General features: G+C 40.5%; 2 protein-coding genes across 4 annotated transcripts in view; one reads left to right on the forward strand and one right to left on the reverse strand.

The window, feature by feature from the left end:
• Positions 1-8104, reverse strand: part of CDC37L1 (cell division cycle 37 like 1, HSP90 cochaperone) — a 23933-nt gene extending 15829 nt beyond the window's left edge. Inside the window, exons 1-3 of the mRNA XM_081067173.1 lie at positions 7770-8104; positions 3686-3967; positions 934-1027 (exon numbers count right to left, since the gene is read on the reverse strand). Of these exons, the coding sequence (XP_080923299.1) occupies positions 934-1027; positions 3686-3967; positions 7770-7901 (508 nt within the window). The 5' untranslated portion in view covers positions 7902-8104. The remainder of the gene's footprint in view (positions 1-933; positions 1028-3685; positions 3968-7769) is intronic.
• Positions 7496-18398, forward strand: part of SPATA6L (spermatogenesis associated 6 like) — a 59524-nt gene continuing 48621 nt past the window's right edge. Inside the window, exons 1-3 of one of the 3 annotated variants that reach the window (XM_081067166.1) lie at positions 7496-8130; positions 8638-8739; positions 14372-14435. In XM_081067166.1, coding sequence (XP_080923292.1) covers positions 7889-8130; positions 8638-8739; positions 14372-14435 — 408 coding nt within the window. In that variant the 5' untranslated portion in view covers positions 7496-7888. Of the gene's footprint in view, positions 8247-8637; positions 8740-14371; positions 14436-17672; positions 18069-18398 lie in introns of those variants that run through there. The other 2 variants (XM_081067167.1, XM_081067169.1) reach the window with 2 other exon arrangements.

Here is an 18398-nt window from a genome sequence, read left to right on the forward strand (position 1 = left end):
TAAACTGCATAACAAAAGGGGAAAAATCTAAAGCAGCTTCCATTGTCTTGACGTAACTGAAGGATGAATGAAATTCTAAAGGCTTTGTGGAGGAACTATCAATAGGAAAAAGATCTCAAAATGTCATTTAAAAAGCCTAACATATTACAAATAAAAACTATGTTTACTAAATTAACATATTACTTGGGATCAAGAAAATATGCCTTGAACCTTAACTCCTAACACTTCCCATTGCATTTTCACTCCAGCAGGATCACCCTGCTTATAAATCTTAGAGCACAGCATGCTGTTTTCCAACTCTGCCTTTGCACGTGCTGTTGCTTTGCCTCCTTATTCACATGGAAAACTCTTATGGGTTCCTCACAATCTAGTTCAGATGTTACCTCTTCTGGGAAGCCTTCACTTACATCAATCCCTATCTCACCACTTTTCCCCTATAACCTATTTTTCAGTCTTTTGTATACATACTCCTATTATTGTATTTATCTGAATAATAGTTCAAGGATCTGCATGAATTATATAGCATCATATCCAAAACCTGGGGAAAAAAATGAATGCAAATCCTACAACCATATAACCACATATACCAAAACAAGGAATCAAAGGGGGAAAGAGAAAAAAGCAAAGACTAGACAAGAAATAGAAAGAGGCTATGGAGTAAATAAAGACCATGTCTTAGAGGGTAGTACTATATAATAATAAATTACATACATTTGCTTCTCTTCACAATTTGGTTTACTCTGTCAATCCATTTTTTTATGACCTCCCCACCAAGTCTAAAACAAGAGCTATAGAACTGTGCCAGAAGTCGTTATACAACTAGAGTTTGTCACTTATCTTCTTTTTGGTCCCCATTTTATAAATCCACTTTTTGTACACATATTTATAATATCGAACGTTACAAAAGAAGGAAACTCAAAATAGTAGACTTACCAAAATGTCTTATTTTTTGCTCATATTTTTGCATAAATGATTCTGATTTATTTTCATCTTCTGTTTCGTTTCTTTTATCTTGATTAATAAAACTCTAAGAAAAAAACTGAGTTAAAATTAGATTTCATACTCTAAATGACTCTTCTTTGTCAGAGACTGAATGTCTAGCAATCCTTCCTATAGACACTATAAAAAGGTGGTATAGTATTATACTGATATTATATCGTTAAATTTATCTGTTAAATTCTATTAAACAATTAACATTTACTTGTACTGGCGTTTCATTATTTTTGTATAAAAATGATAGATACATGGAAAATTATAGAATTATTTTAGAAATTATACAGGAAAACAAATGAATTAACTTTTTTATTAAACTAAATTTCCCTATCAAAGGTAGGTATAGAAAGATCCTTTACATGCATAATTTATGTTTTTCATTATTCATTTTCATTAAATATTTGCAACTTTAGCCTAATCTTTGGAGTTCTTGATGGAAATAAACTCAGAAATTCAAAGCACATAGAGAATAAAGTACGTTTACTATAAATTCTTTGATAAGACATAAACCTAAAATAGACCTTGGTTGTAGACTTTTTTCTTAGGAAAGGCCAAACAGTTTGATTCTGAAATCCAGTACAAAGTTCTATTAAGGAAGCACTTATTTTCAATTAAATAAGTCATAAAACAGACCACGATGAAGTTTGTATTTGGCCAGAAAAACTGGCAGAACAGTTTCTCAGAACATTCTGTGATCACATTTAAACCTTGAGATCATCACTGCCAAAAATGAAAATTGCAAACCAGCTCTCTGCCCGTTTATAACCAGGAAGCACATCAAAGTTTATATATTGCAAAATAAAAGCATTTTTTTCCTTTATATATTTTGCTATCTAGACCAGCACTGTCCAGTAGAAATATAATCCAAGTCACAGATGTGTTTTAACATTGTCTATTAGCCACAATAAAAAGCAAAAAGAAACAGATAAATTCATAACATATGTATTTAACCCAACATATCCAACATATTATCATTCGACACGTAAGCAATACAAACAATTATTAATGAAATATTTTACTTTTTTGTTTGGGTACTAAGTCTTCGGAACCTGGTGTGTGTTTTACACTTACAGCACATCTCAATTCGGACTAGCCACATTTCAAGCTCAGTGGCACATGTGGCTAGTGGCTACCAAGCTGGACAGCGCAGATCTAGACCAGTCCTCTCAAGTCTCAAGCTCCCAGACAAAAGCAATGTACGATTTTGAGCAAATGACTGGAACATAAAGATAGTCCTAATTAATTTGTGGTATAAATGTAGGCCTTGTTAGAACCTAAGTTTAAAAAACACACAATTAAAAGCAGAGACAAATGAAAATATATTCTTTGTGACCACTATGTTAAGAGACATTAACTTATAAAACAAAGAAACACTGTTTTGATCATTCCCTCTGAAAGAAAAAAAAATTTGGAATAGTTTTTGGGTATAAATACAAACCAGAAATAAAATGACAACTTACGATACACCCCTTTGAACAACATATACTGACACAGTGAATCATTCAGACAAAGAATGATCCTGTTGTGAGGGAGGAAAAATATATAAACTGGTACAAGCACAGAAAAATAATCTAGAAAAATAGGACTCACTGTAACAGTGGTTATCTCTGGGAAATAGAACTGATAGTGAAGAAAGCCTTCCAATTCTATAATGCATACTTATATATTTTTTTCTTTTTCACAATAAGCATATTGTACTGTTACAGTTTTTCTTGATTAAAGAATAAAGTACTAATAGCGCTAGCGGTGTTATACATTTACCTACGTGTATTACTTACTGTAGCAGAACTAGAGCTGGACTGGGGAAAGAAGTGAAGAGTGTAGTGCTTAAGAGGGTAGGTTGAGAATGGAAGCCAGAACAGAAACAAGCAGCTATAGACTGAGAAGGCTAGAGAATAATGATGGTTAAAGAGAAAGTGAATGTGGACTTAGAGAAGAATGAGTAATCTATCCTTGAAGCTTGATGTTAAGTTTAGTACAAAAATAGAAAGAAGTCCCATTTTACAAATTAGTTGAAAATGACTGAATTTCATTGCGCATATTTACTTCAGATAGAAAAGTCAAAGAATAAGGCCTGTATAATCCAGTGAGAAACAGAAAACTGCTCTTAATAAACTCGGCGTAAGCACTGTACTAGTCCTTTCACTAGTAAAGCTTATAATACTAAATCCATACTACTACTTGAGGTTTCCTAACTACATACTGGTAAATAACAACAAAAGACTTTATTTAGTAAATCCAGTAACTACACATTTGTGTTACAAAACTGATCGCCAGCTGACAGCACAGCAACATCGGAAAGTGCTCATAACGTCTGAGCTTTACCATGTGCCATGCCCCATGCTTCGTTATTATTTCGTCTTCATACCCATCCCATATAGTTGAGAAAGCTGAGGCTTAGAGATGTGAAGTGACTGGCCCAGCATTGTGACAAAGCTGAGATTTGAGGCAGTCCGATTTCAGAGCCCACACTTAACATTCAGTGTGCTATGCTGCAGCCATTACATTTGTATTAAGGACTACGCACATTAAACACTATTGGGGATATAGGTTTCTGCAATAAACGCTTTTAATAAACCATCCAAAATGAATACTGTTTACAGATTCTGTTGCTTTGCTGTCAAATATGCACAACTGGTTTGCATAAACACTTTAGTTTATTCTTTCATTGTGGTGCAATAAAAGGTCATACCTTATTAAAAACATCCTTGCTAATGGCATCCACGTTCCACAGACACATTCTCTCTCTTTGTACTAGAGCCTCTTCCTTCTGCCGCCATTCTTCCTCCCGTTGCCTCAGTTCTGATACTGCTGTTTGTGCTTTGGCATGTTCCTGATCCAAGGACTCAGAGTTATGCAGTGCTAAGCTACCAAGTTTCTGTTGAGCTTCAGCGAGATTCCATTTGCACGCCACAGAGCTCTTGACAAACTCTTTCTGCTTTTGGCAAGCCATTTCAATTCCAGGGTTATACATCTGGATGAAAAATAGTATTTGCAAGAAATGAAGAAGCGACAGGTATGTTTACGCAGCACAGTTCTATTTTCTTTTAGTCACGGATTTCTGTACAATGTTTTTGGCATAGTATCCTGCCTTCAGTATATGTAGTTACATTTTTATATTGTAGGACTTGTTTCATTAACTGGACTCTAAACTACTTTGTTAATCTGTGCCCCTCCCCCAACAATAGCATCAGAAAGCCTGGCAACAGCAGTGTCCTGCATATAGTTTGTGTTCAACAAACATTTCATTTATAGTTTTCATAACCCTGACATAGCAGAATAAGAACAAAAGCTTAACTCTAGTTCATCGCCTTATCTCGCAACATGCTGAAATCCAGACCTTTAGAGTTTTGTTCAGCAAGTTCTTCACTGCAAAGAACCTTTTATTTAAAAGTAATCATTTCTTGGTTTCTATTTTCTTTCTGTATCATCCCAATCCTTGGTGATCTAAGAAGTTCTTTTGGCAATTTCTATTTATAACTGACTATATCAAATAGATACCTTTTAACTTAATCCCAGCCAAAATAGGTGAAGTTACTTTTTTAAAAAAAGCCAAGTGGTCCACCCTGGTGATTCTGTTCCACTCAGAAGCAACAGTAATTAGTTTAACATCTACTGAACCACTAAATGTAAGGCACTGTGATGGGTGTCTTATATCCCCAGCTCTATAAAACAAAAGCTGACGGCACATTCTTTTGATTTCTTATCCAAAATGCAGATCAATTTCAAACTAAGTCTTCAGAATAATTTTACCCCAGTCCGTTCCCTTATCTGCATCACTATTCAAACTTTTAGAATTTCATACCTTAATTACATAAATAAACCTTTCTGATCTCAAGACATTCTCTACTCTGCTAGACTTGATCTCTCCAAAAAACAAATCTGATAATTTTACTCATTCTTAGACTCTTGGGATGAAGTGCAAACTCTGTGACATGGCATTGTCCCTCATGATCTCACTCCCTATTATCTCTCTGGATTCAGATCTAGTTTCTCTTCCACTTGTTTGCTTATTCTCTCCATCCACCCCTTCAATGTGGAACCCCTCCCCAGCCACATCCTCCACATTAAACTCCTATCTTCCTTCTAGATTCTGACATCACATCCTTAAATTTTCCCTTATCCCTTCCCTCTCCACCCAAGATATGCATACTTCTATAGTGGTGTTGTCATACAATATTGTGCTATGTGCTTACTCAACACTCAGCTTCTTTGGGGCTAGAATTCAATAAATCTTAGATGAATAAATGCCTCTCTACATCATGGAACAGACTAATAGTGGTAAAGAACTCTGAGCCAACTAGCATGCAAGGCCCATCCATACTTCTCACCTAAGCCTTCTGCAGGGAAACTTAGATTTCTACTGGGGCAAATGTGGCCATTGTTGTTACTCAGATGTTTTAGTTACTCATTTAGCAGGTTTGGAGCCCAAGCACCACATGGCCCTAACTAACCATGTAAAGCATTTATTGTTTTTAGGCTAACTTAGAATCCAGAATAAGTGTAGACTAGCTATGCTTAAGGGGCCAGGAAAAGGAGAAAAATGAAGCTATAATATTTATATTGTAAGAAAAGACAAAGATATACTAAGAAAAGAGATATGGACAAATGGATCTTGCATTTTCGAATTATGTGGGAGCAAATTCTCAAATCATTTCTCAAATCAAACACAGAAATCTTATCTCCAAATTCTGAAAATAATTTGTTTAAATTCTTCTCCACAGACAACATTTGGCCATTTGAACAAACTATCCAACATGTATTGAGATGATTAAATAAAGTCATATTTTATCTGTGAATATATTGAAGTTTCAAAGGGATATTAAACATCAATTTAATGAATATAAATTTGAAAAAGGAACTGTTAGCATTAAGATCTACTAATGTAACCTTACATTAAACACACACACACACACACACACACACAAAAACGCTTTCAAACTGATTTCTAAATTCCATACTGCCTTTACGTTAATTGGATCTCAGATCTATACATTACATATGACATTAAGATGTCTAGAGTCCACATATTTGGTAAAATTAAACCAAAGCTGCTTTTATAAAGATTATAAAATGTTTATGAATTAAATTAAGCATTTGATTATTTCCAAATATTTCAATCCAAAACTTAAGTCCTAAAGCGAGTAAGACAAATAAGTAGGTTATAAACATATGAATGGATTTAGGATTAGAAATCACAAATTTTAACATTATTCAAAAGTAGTTTCGGCCAAATAAGGGTTTACGTTACATCACAGGATGGACAGTGCAGTACGTTGGAAAAAACACTGTACTAGGAGCCAAAACTAGGGATCTAATTTCAACTTTGCCACTCACTAGCTTATCGTGTCAGGGAAATCACTTTTAATGAAGGCGATAAGTCTCTTCACTTCTAAAATTCCTTTCAGCTAAATAAGCTTATAATCCCAAGTGTACAAGTAAAAATTAATACAGATATTTTTAAAATTGAGTTTCTTAGGTTATTTTTGTAATTCAACCACAATGCACTGAAATTCTTCTATCCTCGCCATATGCCTTCAAAATAACAATGGCAGCTGCTGTTCATTCTCTCTCTGCAACACAGTCATTATGTGGTTATACAACATGTTTTGTATATAAAGATGACACTAGTGATCCATTATTAGTGGGTGACTACTGACATATCAACTCCCACTCTGTCCTCCTAAACACTGTCTTGCACTTTCCCAGCGACTGGCTGGCCAAAGTACAGTCTGTGGTTATGAAACAGCATTTTTCTGGGTGAAGCCAACCCCCACGAGCTGGGCATTCAATCGACGACCCTACCCTTACTGGCAAGTGATTTAAATCGCTGCTTTTCATTAACAGCCAGCAAGACGAGTTTAGAGAAAGGCTGTATTCATTCAGTTAAGCTCTTAGGAACCCCATTTCGCACGAAACCTAGAAAGCAGACACTCATCATCAGTTTCATCTAACGTATTGGGGTTTAGTCTGCGATCCTGAAATGTACTTCCCAACACACGCAGGTTAGGAGAATAACCAGGACAAGGCGAAAATAACCGGGACAGAAGCCATCCCCTAAGGTAGGACCCGAAAAATCCCTAAACGATGTAACACATGTAGATACGTTTCAGAGGAATGAATGCTGGTGTGAAAACCACGATCTTGGGAAGGAGTCTGAGGGAACAGGCAAACGTGTGGGTAGACGTTTGCGCTGGAGGATGAAGTGAAGCAAAACTAAAACAACCGTCAGGGGTGAAAAGGGTCACACGAAGGGGAGAGATTCACGCCGGCATCAAAAGCGTGGTTTCAAGAATTTGCTTCGATGTCAAACGTCAGCGAAACCGGATGAGAAATCTTTTTTTAAGGCAGGAGCGCCGTGAATGTTGAGATACAACCATCCACGGCTCCTCCCAACCATGCACAGGTCTCAGGGTCTTCCACAGAACGAAACGCTCGGATACAAGCGCGCACGGGAGGACAAAGGGTCAACGGTCACAGCACGAGCCGCCCCCAATGTGTCAGGATGGGGGTGGGGAAGCGTCTTCCAAGGGCGAGATGGCACTGGCCCCGGTGAAAAGGTGTGCGCCGAGGTGGAGGTGGGGAACACACGGCCAGCCTCTCTTCGAAGTCCTCTGAAGATGCTACAATAGCGGTAGGACGGCATCAGGCCCCCGAGCCCCACGGCTGAAGGGGAGGCTCAGAGCAGGGCACGGAAGAGGGTCGCGGAGACCGGACTCTAGGGGCCTGGCAGCGGCATTTCGCCTTCCCCCAGCAGAAAGCGGGCCCCCTCTCACCTGGGCGCCGCCGCCCGGCAGTTGTGGGCAGCGGGGAGAACTGGGGGACACGTCCAAGTCATTCTCTTCCTCTGCCTCACCCTCTGTCCGAGGGAGGTTCCAAGGTCCTGGCGGCGGCCATGGCTGCTCCATGTCCGGCTGCCCCAGGCTCTATGACCCCCACTGCCAACAGACTTGGCGTCAGTGAATCCAGCTGCGCGGAGCCAGCCGCCCCAGCGGGCCGGGGCCGTTACCCAGAATTCCTCCGCTGGCCGCGACGCCGACGCACGCTCCTCACCAGCCTGGGCCGCGCCACCGGCGGACGGCGGAAAAAGACGGACTCCACTTCGGACGTCACTTCCGGCTCGGAGGGCGGGGGCTTGTGAGTTGTGTCCCGGGGCCTCCGTGTAGCGGCTGGGTGGGGAAGTCCTTTAAAACTCCGTTCTCCGAAGGCGTTCGACGCTGCCGACTCACCCTAACGGCACTACGGGTCGTGTGGTATTCAATACTTGTTGTCTGGTGTCCCCTACGCTGTAAATAGTGGGTCCTGGATACCGGGTGATGCTGGGACCAAGGGTTGTCCTCTTGTTTAAAAACTGCAGCTCATTGCTGTGCCTTGATACTGGAAGCCAGTATTTCTGAAGCGGGGTTGGGAGAGAAGAAGGGAGAATTTTGAAAAGCAAAGCCAATTTCCCTATCATTTCGAGTTACAAGCCACAAGAATACTACAGCACTTGGCTAAGAGGAGGAGGCCAAAGATGAAGAATTGGACCAAGCACCAATGTAAAAAATTAAGACGAGTACCAATAGCGAACGTACAGGGAGGGCTTCCTATAGTTCTACATGTCTCGCTGTATCCTAAATATTTGTTCTCTGTCCCCCCTTGTAGAAGAAGAAATAGACCCAACATGCCAAGGTCATACGTACTAAGGGGAAGAACCATGATTAGCCAAGGGAGTCTGACTTCAAAACGTGCGCGTTTGACAATCAGGTATTGCTGTCTTCAAAGAGTCCTAAAAACAAGACGCCGTTTTTTTCAGTCTTACTAGATTGGCAGACTTTTGAGGTCGTTCAATACTGAGTGTTGACAACATGTGAGGAAATGCGGTTAGAGAAAATGTCGTTTGTGTAACTTTTTGGGAGGGGCACTTTGAGTATCAGAGAAACAGGGGCTTTGATTCAGCAGTTTCACTACCAGGAAAATTATCCCGCAGTTATTTTTGCACCATTAATGCAATGATTTATCAACAAAGATGTTTACTGCAGCATTTTTTTTGTGGCAAAAAACCAACAAAAAAAAATGAAACTAATTTCCCGTCAATAGAGGAACTTAAATAAATTATGGTTTATGAATACAGTGGGATGTTAATCAGTCTTTAAAAAGAGTAAAATAGATATAAATGTACTGATATAGAAATATCTCCAAAATGTGTTGAGTTAAAAAAAAAGTTGCAAAATTAATTTTGTGTGTGTGCATATTTATGGAGAAAGAGAATGATCCAATTTGGGTAAAAACAAGTGTGTGTGTGTACACTTAGCTATACACGTGTATGCACATGTATATAGAAACCTCCTGGAGAGTAGACAAGAAATGTTAATGATTACCCCTGGTGGGTAAGGCTATGAGGCAAGTTTCTGAGCATCTTTACTTTCCATTCTTACCTTTCCTGTATTATGCTGTTTGAATATTTTCCAATGAATATATGTTATACCTTAATAATTAATCACAAATAAAAGTTGAAAAGCACTGTGCCTAAGCCTTTTGAGTTTATGAGTGAAAGCCACAGAAGAAAATAGGACAGCAGCTAAAGCACAAAGGAGAGGAGGCAAAACCAGTTTTATTCACTAGTAACTTTCATTAAAGTGACGTCTATTACATTAAACTTCAGATACAAGTTACTTTAAATTACTTTAAAATATTTCTCAGAAACTTCCAGTGATATTACCGTATCTATCATTGGCCAGAACAGGCTTAGATAATTATGATTCATTCCCTGGATCTAGATGCATTGCCATCCAAGCAAAAGTGGGGTTCTATTAGCAAAGAAGAAGACCTTATTGAGGTATTAGGTACTCAAATCACATCGTCTGCTATAACTGTTTAAGTTCTTGTGATACCTAGTCTCAACCTCCTCTACTGCTTTCCCAGGTCTCTCTTAGTATGCTCATTGGTCTCCTTTCAGTTCCTCAAACATACCAATTTCTTTCCTGACCCAGGCTCTTTACATTCGTTACTCCCTTTGTCTGACTCTCTCTTCTCTTAGTTCTTTTAAAAGTCGTGCTAGTGGTCATGCTTTTCTTTTTAGATCTTAGATCAAATGTTATACCATTAGAGAGGCTGACCTGCCCATTGGATCTAGATTAGGTTCTTATTCCTTCTCCAACCTGTAACCTATCTCACCCCCTGGATATTTCCTTCCTAGCATTTGCCATACTATTATTATTTATGTTCACTTATTTATTGTATTTCTTCCTGCACTAGAATGTAAGGTCTACAAGAGCATAGATTGTTTCTTGTTCACCCTTGAATACCTCCATTGTCCAGAACGGTACCTTGCACATAGTAGGTACTCAATAAATACATACCGAATAGATAAATAGGGAACTAATGCATGGAAACAAGGATAAAAGGAAAGGTGCACGATTAAATACAGACAGAAGAGGGTAAAACCAGGATGGAAATAGGTATATTTTGGTATGAGAAGAAAAGGTGAATATTAATAATATCAGAAGTAGCCTCATCTTAGCTATCGCTGACTTTAGCTATTGCTAAATCCTGTGCGCAGGCACAGTGGACACTTTTTACAAGTCTTGGAACTAAATCATACTATTTTCTACTTTCTTATATTGCATAAATGTAATTCCTTGGAAATTGCTTTGGGTCACAATTAGCCTAGTACTCCCATGGACATAGAACTAACCAGCTGAAACTTAAAGGAGCAAATTAGTTTTTCCTGAATAGAAATTACCTTAAAATGGAAATACATGGACTATATAGTCCAGAATGCCCAAGGGCAGCCCTTGTGGAAGGGTTTGTGTGGTATTGTTAAGTAAGTATGGAGCCTGCAAATCTCAGTGAGTCAAAGCAGAAGTCAAAGTAACATATGAGTTTGACTCATGCACTCTAATAAAGTTTGTGAAATACATTTCATGTGTGGGCCCAGATCCCAAATGACTTAAAGATCGTTAAAAGCTGTTCAGTAGCAATTTAATTCCTTCCTTGGAAGCATTCCTGCTACTTAGGGAAAATTCTCGAGAAGTATATATACTTAAAGAAACACTACTCAAATTGCCAGCTCCTATTTGGACATTCATGCAGCGAGACCACTATTCTTGTAATACAGTTCTTCTTTTTTCCTTAAGTGGGTTTCCCTCTGAATTACTTGTAAAGTATTATGAACCATAATAATTTTCTTACGTCATCAGCATTTCAGGTGAATAGATCCACCATATTTTTCTCTTTAAATGTATGTAAGACTTCTATTGAAGGGAATTTCGTAGTGATGCCACCAGGAATCCTCTTGATGGGCTATTATGGGACAGAAGGAGGTCCCCATAAAGATATGATTACTCTTATGACTTAAGTATGTGTTAAACATTTTTAAGTTGTTATTATGAATATTTTTAAATACACAAACGTATAGAATTATAGTAAACCCCATATATCCATCATCCAGATCAACAATTATGAAGATTTTGCTACATTTGCTTTATCCATTCCTTTTATTCATTTTCTGGAGTATTTGAAAAAAACACCTTAGATATTAGATCATTTCTACTATATACCTTAATGTGTATTTCTAAACAGTATTGTTATTTGCCTTACATAAACACAAGGATATGGTCATACCTATCAAAATTACTTGCTTGGTATTATCTAATATTCAAACCATAATCAAATTTTCCTCGTAGTCTCAAATATTCTATTTAAGTTGGTTTCTTTGAATCAGGGTTCCAACAAAGTCCACATATTGCATTTGGTGGTCCGGTCTCTTAAGTATCTTTTCATCTAGAGTGTTTCCCCTTCCCCCTTCCTTTGTTTTTCAATGTCATTGACTTGTTGCAGACTAATTGGGTCAGTTGTCCTATAGAATGTCCTACATTCTAGATATGTCTGTTTGCTTCTTTGTGGTGTCACTAATATGTTTTTCTATCCTCCATATTTCCTTTAAGTGAAGTTAGCCCTATAGCAACACTGCTCAACAGAAGTTTCTGTGATGATGGAAATATTCTACTGTTACTACCCAATACAGTAGCCTCTAGCCACATGTGGCTATTGGGCACTTTCAATGTGACTAGTGTGAGTGAGGAACTGAATTTTAAATTTTATTTAGTTTTAGTTAATTTATATTTGTATCTTATGTATAATAGTGAGATTTCACCTTGTCAGAGAGAGTGGCCATAGGTGGGGTGTGTAAATCAGTGTACCTGTGCTAATCGGCACATGCAGTGGGTGACAACTTAGGTAAAGGGTATAGAGTGAGGAAAGGCAAGGACCAAGAAACATTGCTTAGACAGGTAGAAGAGGATGAATAGAGACAGAGAAAGAATGGCTAAAGAATTGGAGGGAAACCAGAAGAGGGCTGTCCTCTAGGTGCCAAACAAGGAGAGTCCAGTTATATCCAGGAGAGTTCAGTTAGGCAAGGAGAGTCCAGTTAAGGCTAGGGAGAGCACGGGATGTGACACTGTGTCTCTAGGATGTCTGTGTTGCAGGGGCAGTGATACGGCAAGGTACACCCGGATTCAAGTGTGGCTGCTTCCCTTAGCTGTGTGGCCGTGGGCAAAAGGCTTTGTGGCCTCAGATTCTGCATCTGTAAAATAGGGATAATAGCATCTCCTTCAAAGAGAGGTTATTGTGGGCATGAAATGAATTAGCATATGCAATATGCCTAGCACTTTGCAGCTTCTTAATATAAATCAATTCTTCCCTTCCATTATGTCTCTGATCACTTATTTTTTCAGTCTGTTTTGGTTGTCACTCTCCTTGATATCTTAGCCTTGGTGTTGGTGAGTTACTTGTGAAGGTCAACATGGGTCCTTTCCCCATATGTCACTGTATGAGTCTGGGTGCCAGCAAGCTGTTGTGAGCTGACACATCAGTGCTCTGGATACAGTAGGGAGCCAAGTATCCACTTGTGTACCTCTTGGTACATAAGGTTGGGTAAGGACACAATATACCCTCCTTCCTCACACTGAGTTTTTCCCTTCCATGGAAAGGAACTCCAGTTACCTAAATAAAAACCTCATTCTCACATCCTTCTGCACTTGCATTTTGCAATTGCATAAATCCAATGCAAAATACAGTGGTACCTGGGTTTTCAAACATAATCCGTTCCGGAAGACCATTTGAGTTCTAAAATGTTCGAAAACCGAGGAGCAGTTTCCCCACAGAAAGTAATGCAAAATGCTTTAATCCGTTCCAGACCTTTAAAATCAACTCCTAAAACTGCAAATTTAGCATGAATTTTACTATCTAATGGTACCGTAGATCCATAAAATTTACGGTGTTCGTAATCTGAAATGTTCATCAACGGAGATGTTTGAAAACTGAGGTACTACTGTATTAGTAATAAATGACTCATCACAATAAAATTTTTTTAAGAGACAGCATTGGCCCTACCAGATTTTTCTGATTGGCTAGAAGTAGCCACTATTCCCTTCCTTTTTATCTGTTAAATATGTTGATTGGGGGGAAAAAACCAAATTTTCCCCACGGGTTAAGAACTGTTGCTCTGCCTACCAGGTCTGAGGGTGTTTGCAGCGCCACCCTGGCTTTGGCACCTGTAGTAACTACCCTTTGGGAGATAAAGTAATTCAGTGCTTGTCTTAAGTTAACTAAACCCCAGAAAAGACTGACAAATATATTTCTATTTTGGCTAAAACTGGATATCTTTTAAGTCTCTTTAAGAATTATTTATGTATTTCTAATTAATACACGTTTAATTTTTGTTTTTGACAGTGGCTATGTTTTCCGAACCAAACATGAGAACATAAGACTTTATAAGCAAGAGAGTACCTTTAGGGACAGGCTTTTATATTAATTGGAATGTTACAGAAATTCCCAGGGCTTGGGGGGAGGGGTCCTATAACTACTAAAAGTGGGTCGCACTTAAATTATGTGACTATGATCACATTCCACTTTTAGAATGGACACTGTAAACATTTTAACATAGTGATTGGCACCATAAAGAGAGGTGATGGAAAGAGTTGGTGGAAAGGAAACTAGGGCTCTTACATCTCGCGATCCGGCTACCACCTCAGTACTGGGTCATTCTCGCCCACTAACGTACAGCCTGGGAAGCAGACGACGGGACTGAGTGTTCCCAGTGGGGCACTGGGGGCGCGCACGTCTGCACCCGGGACCTCGCTCGCATTCTAGGGTGGAAGGTTGAGCATTTGAGTGTCCATGGCAACGCAACGCTACCGCCTTCTGGAAGCCTTAGCTCCAGCTCCAGTTGTGTGAGACCCGTCCGGGTGGGAGGGACCTGGGCAGGGGGGGACAGATGGGGGTAGGAGGGGGTGAAGGGCTGGGGAATCTACTGGAGTCATTTGCTCCAGGGATTGAGCTATACTAAGGAAAATCGGTTCAAGGCTCAGCACGAAAGGATTTTTTTTCATTACAGGGTCCTTTCACCCACGCAGGGAACCATGCCTCTGGAGGTGGTGGTGGAGCTGCAGATCCGGGCGGTAAGAGACCTACGAACTTCCCCACTCCTTGTCCCAAATCAGACTCCCCAGGGTTCTTAAATGGTCCCGGGTCATTTCCAGCACGCCCTCCCCACCTCAGCACACATACATCAGTATCTTTTGGAACAAATCATACCGTCCCTAAGATTTTCTACACTGGTCTTCCCGGACTTCCTAACCTTTATTTCAGCTCAACCTCTTCCCACCGATTTTAACCCCAACGCCAACTTGTTTCTTAGCTTTATCCTGAATTTTTCTGTTCTTTTAAAATAACCCTGCATTAAGTCGAGAAGGATTTTATTTCCTTTTCCAGGATAAAGATTTGGAAGACGTTTTTTTTTTTTTTTTTTTTTTTTTTAAAAAAACCCTTAAATAACCAGGGAAGAATTTAATTTCAAAGTCATATCACTTTCTAATAATTTTCCACCTCTATGAACCAGTCAAATATTACCTAAGCTATTTCTCCTAGAAATGGCTCTGGCTTGCTAATTCCAAGAGGGAAATCAATCGATCAACAACTGTTTTATAATTATACACTGAATCCTCCTTAAGTGAGATGCTGTGGCAGAGTGACTCATTGTTCCTGTTTGGGGTCAGTCATTGCTCTTAGCTCAGCTTCCATTTTCCAATCCTTCCATTGTTGTTAGTGACAGACTGCCATGGAGCTTCCCCTCCAAGCTATAGGGGCTTCTCTCCTGGCCATGATAACAAGCACAAATGCCAACAGGTTATGGCTATGGAAAATCTGGTTAGCCTCCATACGAGTGACAAATGGTGTGGTTTTATCATACATGCAGTTACGGAATAAAGAGAACTTACTGGATTTGTCCCACTTTGACAGCAAATAGAAGTAGGCTATATCAATTGCGAGCTCTCAAAGTTGTCCAGTAAGGTGAAGGAATTCTTGAGAAGTTGAGTAATCAGTCTTTTTCCTCATCAAGGCAAGAATTAAACAAGTTTCCATCTCACTTCTTTCAACATTATTGGTTTAACTTTATTTTGATTTCTAAAAGGCATTCCTCAGTACACAATTAACAGTGAAATCAGCTTTCTACTTTACAGTACTCAGGATGTTCCAAAAACAGGGTGAATTGATCTGTGCTTTAAAAGCCAGCCAACTCAGGCCCGAGCAATTAAGACAGGGAATTCCAGAAGTATAACCAGGAACCAGAAGGTAAGCCTAATTTTGAGCCAATATTCAGACTTGTGGACACTGCAAGAGGAAATATCATGCTTCCAAATACCTGGCCTGAATATTACTGCAGTTAAAATGAGAGATCTTTTTAAAATTAAACAATAAAGCAAACCACTTACAGCTTCACAGTTTCTGATTCAGCAAGTGAGAGGTAGTCTGTGTTCAGGATGTTGTGGGAAAGCAAACAGTTTTATTTTATTTTGAAGTGTAGCTGTTCTTCTTTCATTGTGCCTCTCACACTCACGGAGTTCATGTTTCCACCCAATCTTCATAGCCATTCTCCAGATTCCTAAGTATACCTCTATATGACAGATCAAAGGCCATAATCCTTTCTATTTATAAATGTCAAAATAATTGGTCATTAAGATTTTTGAAGACACCAATTCTATAGGTAATTTAAAGGTTCATATTTTCAGGTAGAGCAGCATTTAAAGCATATACCTTTTCCGATTTTCCTGCATTTGGTGGTCTTTGGTCGAGTGATTTGGGGAGGCACTGTGGATAAAATGCTTTAAATGTAAAGGTCATTGTAAACGGAAATTTAGGAGTTAGTTATACCTTGTGCCTGGTATAGCAGCAGACTCCACTGATGAATTTCAAATTAAATACTGTTATCTAAATAAAGTGTGCTGTAAACAGGGAAACAGAATTCCATAAGAAAAACTAATATACAAGGTCATCCTTGTGGTACATATGAAAAAATTTACACATTATTTTCCCATTTTATTACCTCAGTAGAGGAACATTTTTCTTTATTCAGTAGAGATGATGGGCAGCAGGGCCCTATCTCTCGCTATCCTGGTCCATTGACATAGTATGTGGTTGGCCTACCCCAAACTCTCACTTCCTCTGACCTCCTCAGCAGCTTACCTTTTCTGCCTTTTCTCATGCCATACTGTTGGTTCTCAACATAATTAAGCATGAGGCCATGTAGTCCAATCTTTTCTATGCGGATTATAGATATGCCCATCTTTAAATGTTTCTTCTTGAAGTTCTTGGCTTGTTCTCTGAATGCTAAAAGACAATATTAGAGAGTAGTGGGAAATAAATGTAAATTTAAAGATCTTTTGAGGAGGTAGTAGGAAAGACATGTACTACAACCTCTCTTCTCACTACCCAGTCTGCAAAGATGGAAGAGATAATAAACTAAAAAAGCTTACCAAGAAAATCAGTTATAAGAGGAAATTTCCCCATCTGTGGCAACAGATCAACAGGGTAAATTAGAAAAACCTATGCCTTAAACTCTTAAATAACTGTTTAAAGTCTACCTTAGAAAAAGAACTAGGATTAGTACGTGGCTTATCTGCATGTATATTTACAGAATGAAGATTATGCTTCTTTTTCAAAGTTCAATTTACAAGTGATATGTTGACTTACAGGATTACTACAAAATACAATTTTACTGATTTCAACTTTTAAAAAAACAACAACATTATAATCACCCCAGCTTGATTTCTTTGCAGTTGTCCTGGAGATATAAACAGTTGTTGAGTAAATATGCAATAGAGGGATTTTTGCTTTCTGTAATATGGCTGTGATCAGTAATGGCCAGCATGTACTCCAGCCTAGCAACCCATCAAGATGGCAGGACCCCTGAAATCCCAAAGGAAGCCTGAAATGTCCTAAGAGGGACAAGCGTGATGGCTGCTGGTTTATGTTGGCATGATCGCACGTGGACACCTTCAGATCTCCTGGTGCCATAATGAATGAGATGGTGTTATTGTTGGTTCCACAGTACAAAGAGGACTGGAGCATTGTACGGTGAAAGCCAGCAATAGTCCACGATGCTGTACTGCATGTAGCCCTGAAAAAAGCCAAATGCCACGTCGGTGACATTGTGCCGCCCCAGCATGACCCTGGAGAGGCCCAAGATGAAGGCCCACAGGACCACCAGCACCCGTAGTGGAATGGCCAGCACCAGGTGGTTCAAGATAAACCGCGACACCAGGGCGGCCCTGGTGGCATGGCCTGAGGGGAAGGAGTACTTGTCCACCGAGAGGGTGACAAACATGTCCATCTGGTTGTGTGCCGGGCGGCGCCTGCGGACCAGCCCCTTGAGCAGGGCCACCAGCAGCAGGTCCAACAGCAGGGCGAAGAGCAGGTTCATCAGCACCTCGCGTACGGCCCAGCTGTCGCTCCTGGACAGGCAGTAGAGGGTGCCCAGCAGCCAGGGGATGCCATGTCCGGAGATCTCCAGCAGCTTCATAAGTGGCCGCACGCTGCCCCAGGACGAACTCTCCCCCGCGCACACCCCCAGCTTCTTGGACAGCCACAGGTCGATGGCCAGCAGGGAGCGCAGGGCGATGCCCAAGAAGGACGGGTTCAGGTCCATGCGGTCCTCCTCGGGCAGCGGGGCCGGTGGCGCCTGCGAGGGGCCCGCTCCCGTCAGGGGGAAGGAGCCGCGGCGGTGCACGGGGCTCTCAGACGCGCGGAGCCGGGCGCAGGAGGGATCCGCGCCCGGCGCGCGGCTGCTGAGCAGGGACTGGAACTCAAACCTGCTGCCGCCGCCGCCGCCGCCATGGGCTGGGCTGCCGGGGCTGCTGCTGCTGCTCGAAGCGGAGGTTCCCAGGGGGCGTCCCTCGACGTTCCTCCGGGGGCTCGGCATTGCGGCGGGCGGCCCGGACCCCAGGACCCGGTCGGCTTCAACACAGGCTCCCCGGTCCTGCAGCCTCTTCCGCTTCCGCACTGCCATCCTGGAGGGGCGGGGAGAGGAAACCGCGAGAGGACGATTGTGACACCTGGCGGAGATGTGGGATGAAATTGGATTT

The sequence above is a fragment of the Rhinolophus hipposideros genome, assembly GCF_964194185.1.
Source record: "Rhinolophus hipposideros genome assembly, chromosome: 11".
Taxonomy (NCBI): domain Eukaryota; kingdom Metazoa; phylum Chordata; class Mammalia; order Chiroptera; family Rhinolophidae; genus Rhinolophus; species Rhinolophus hipposideros.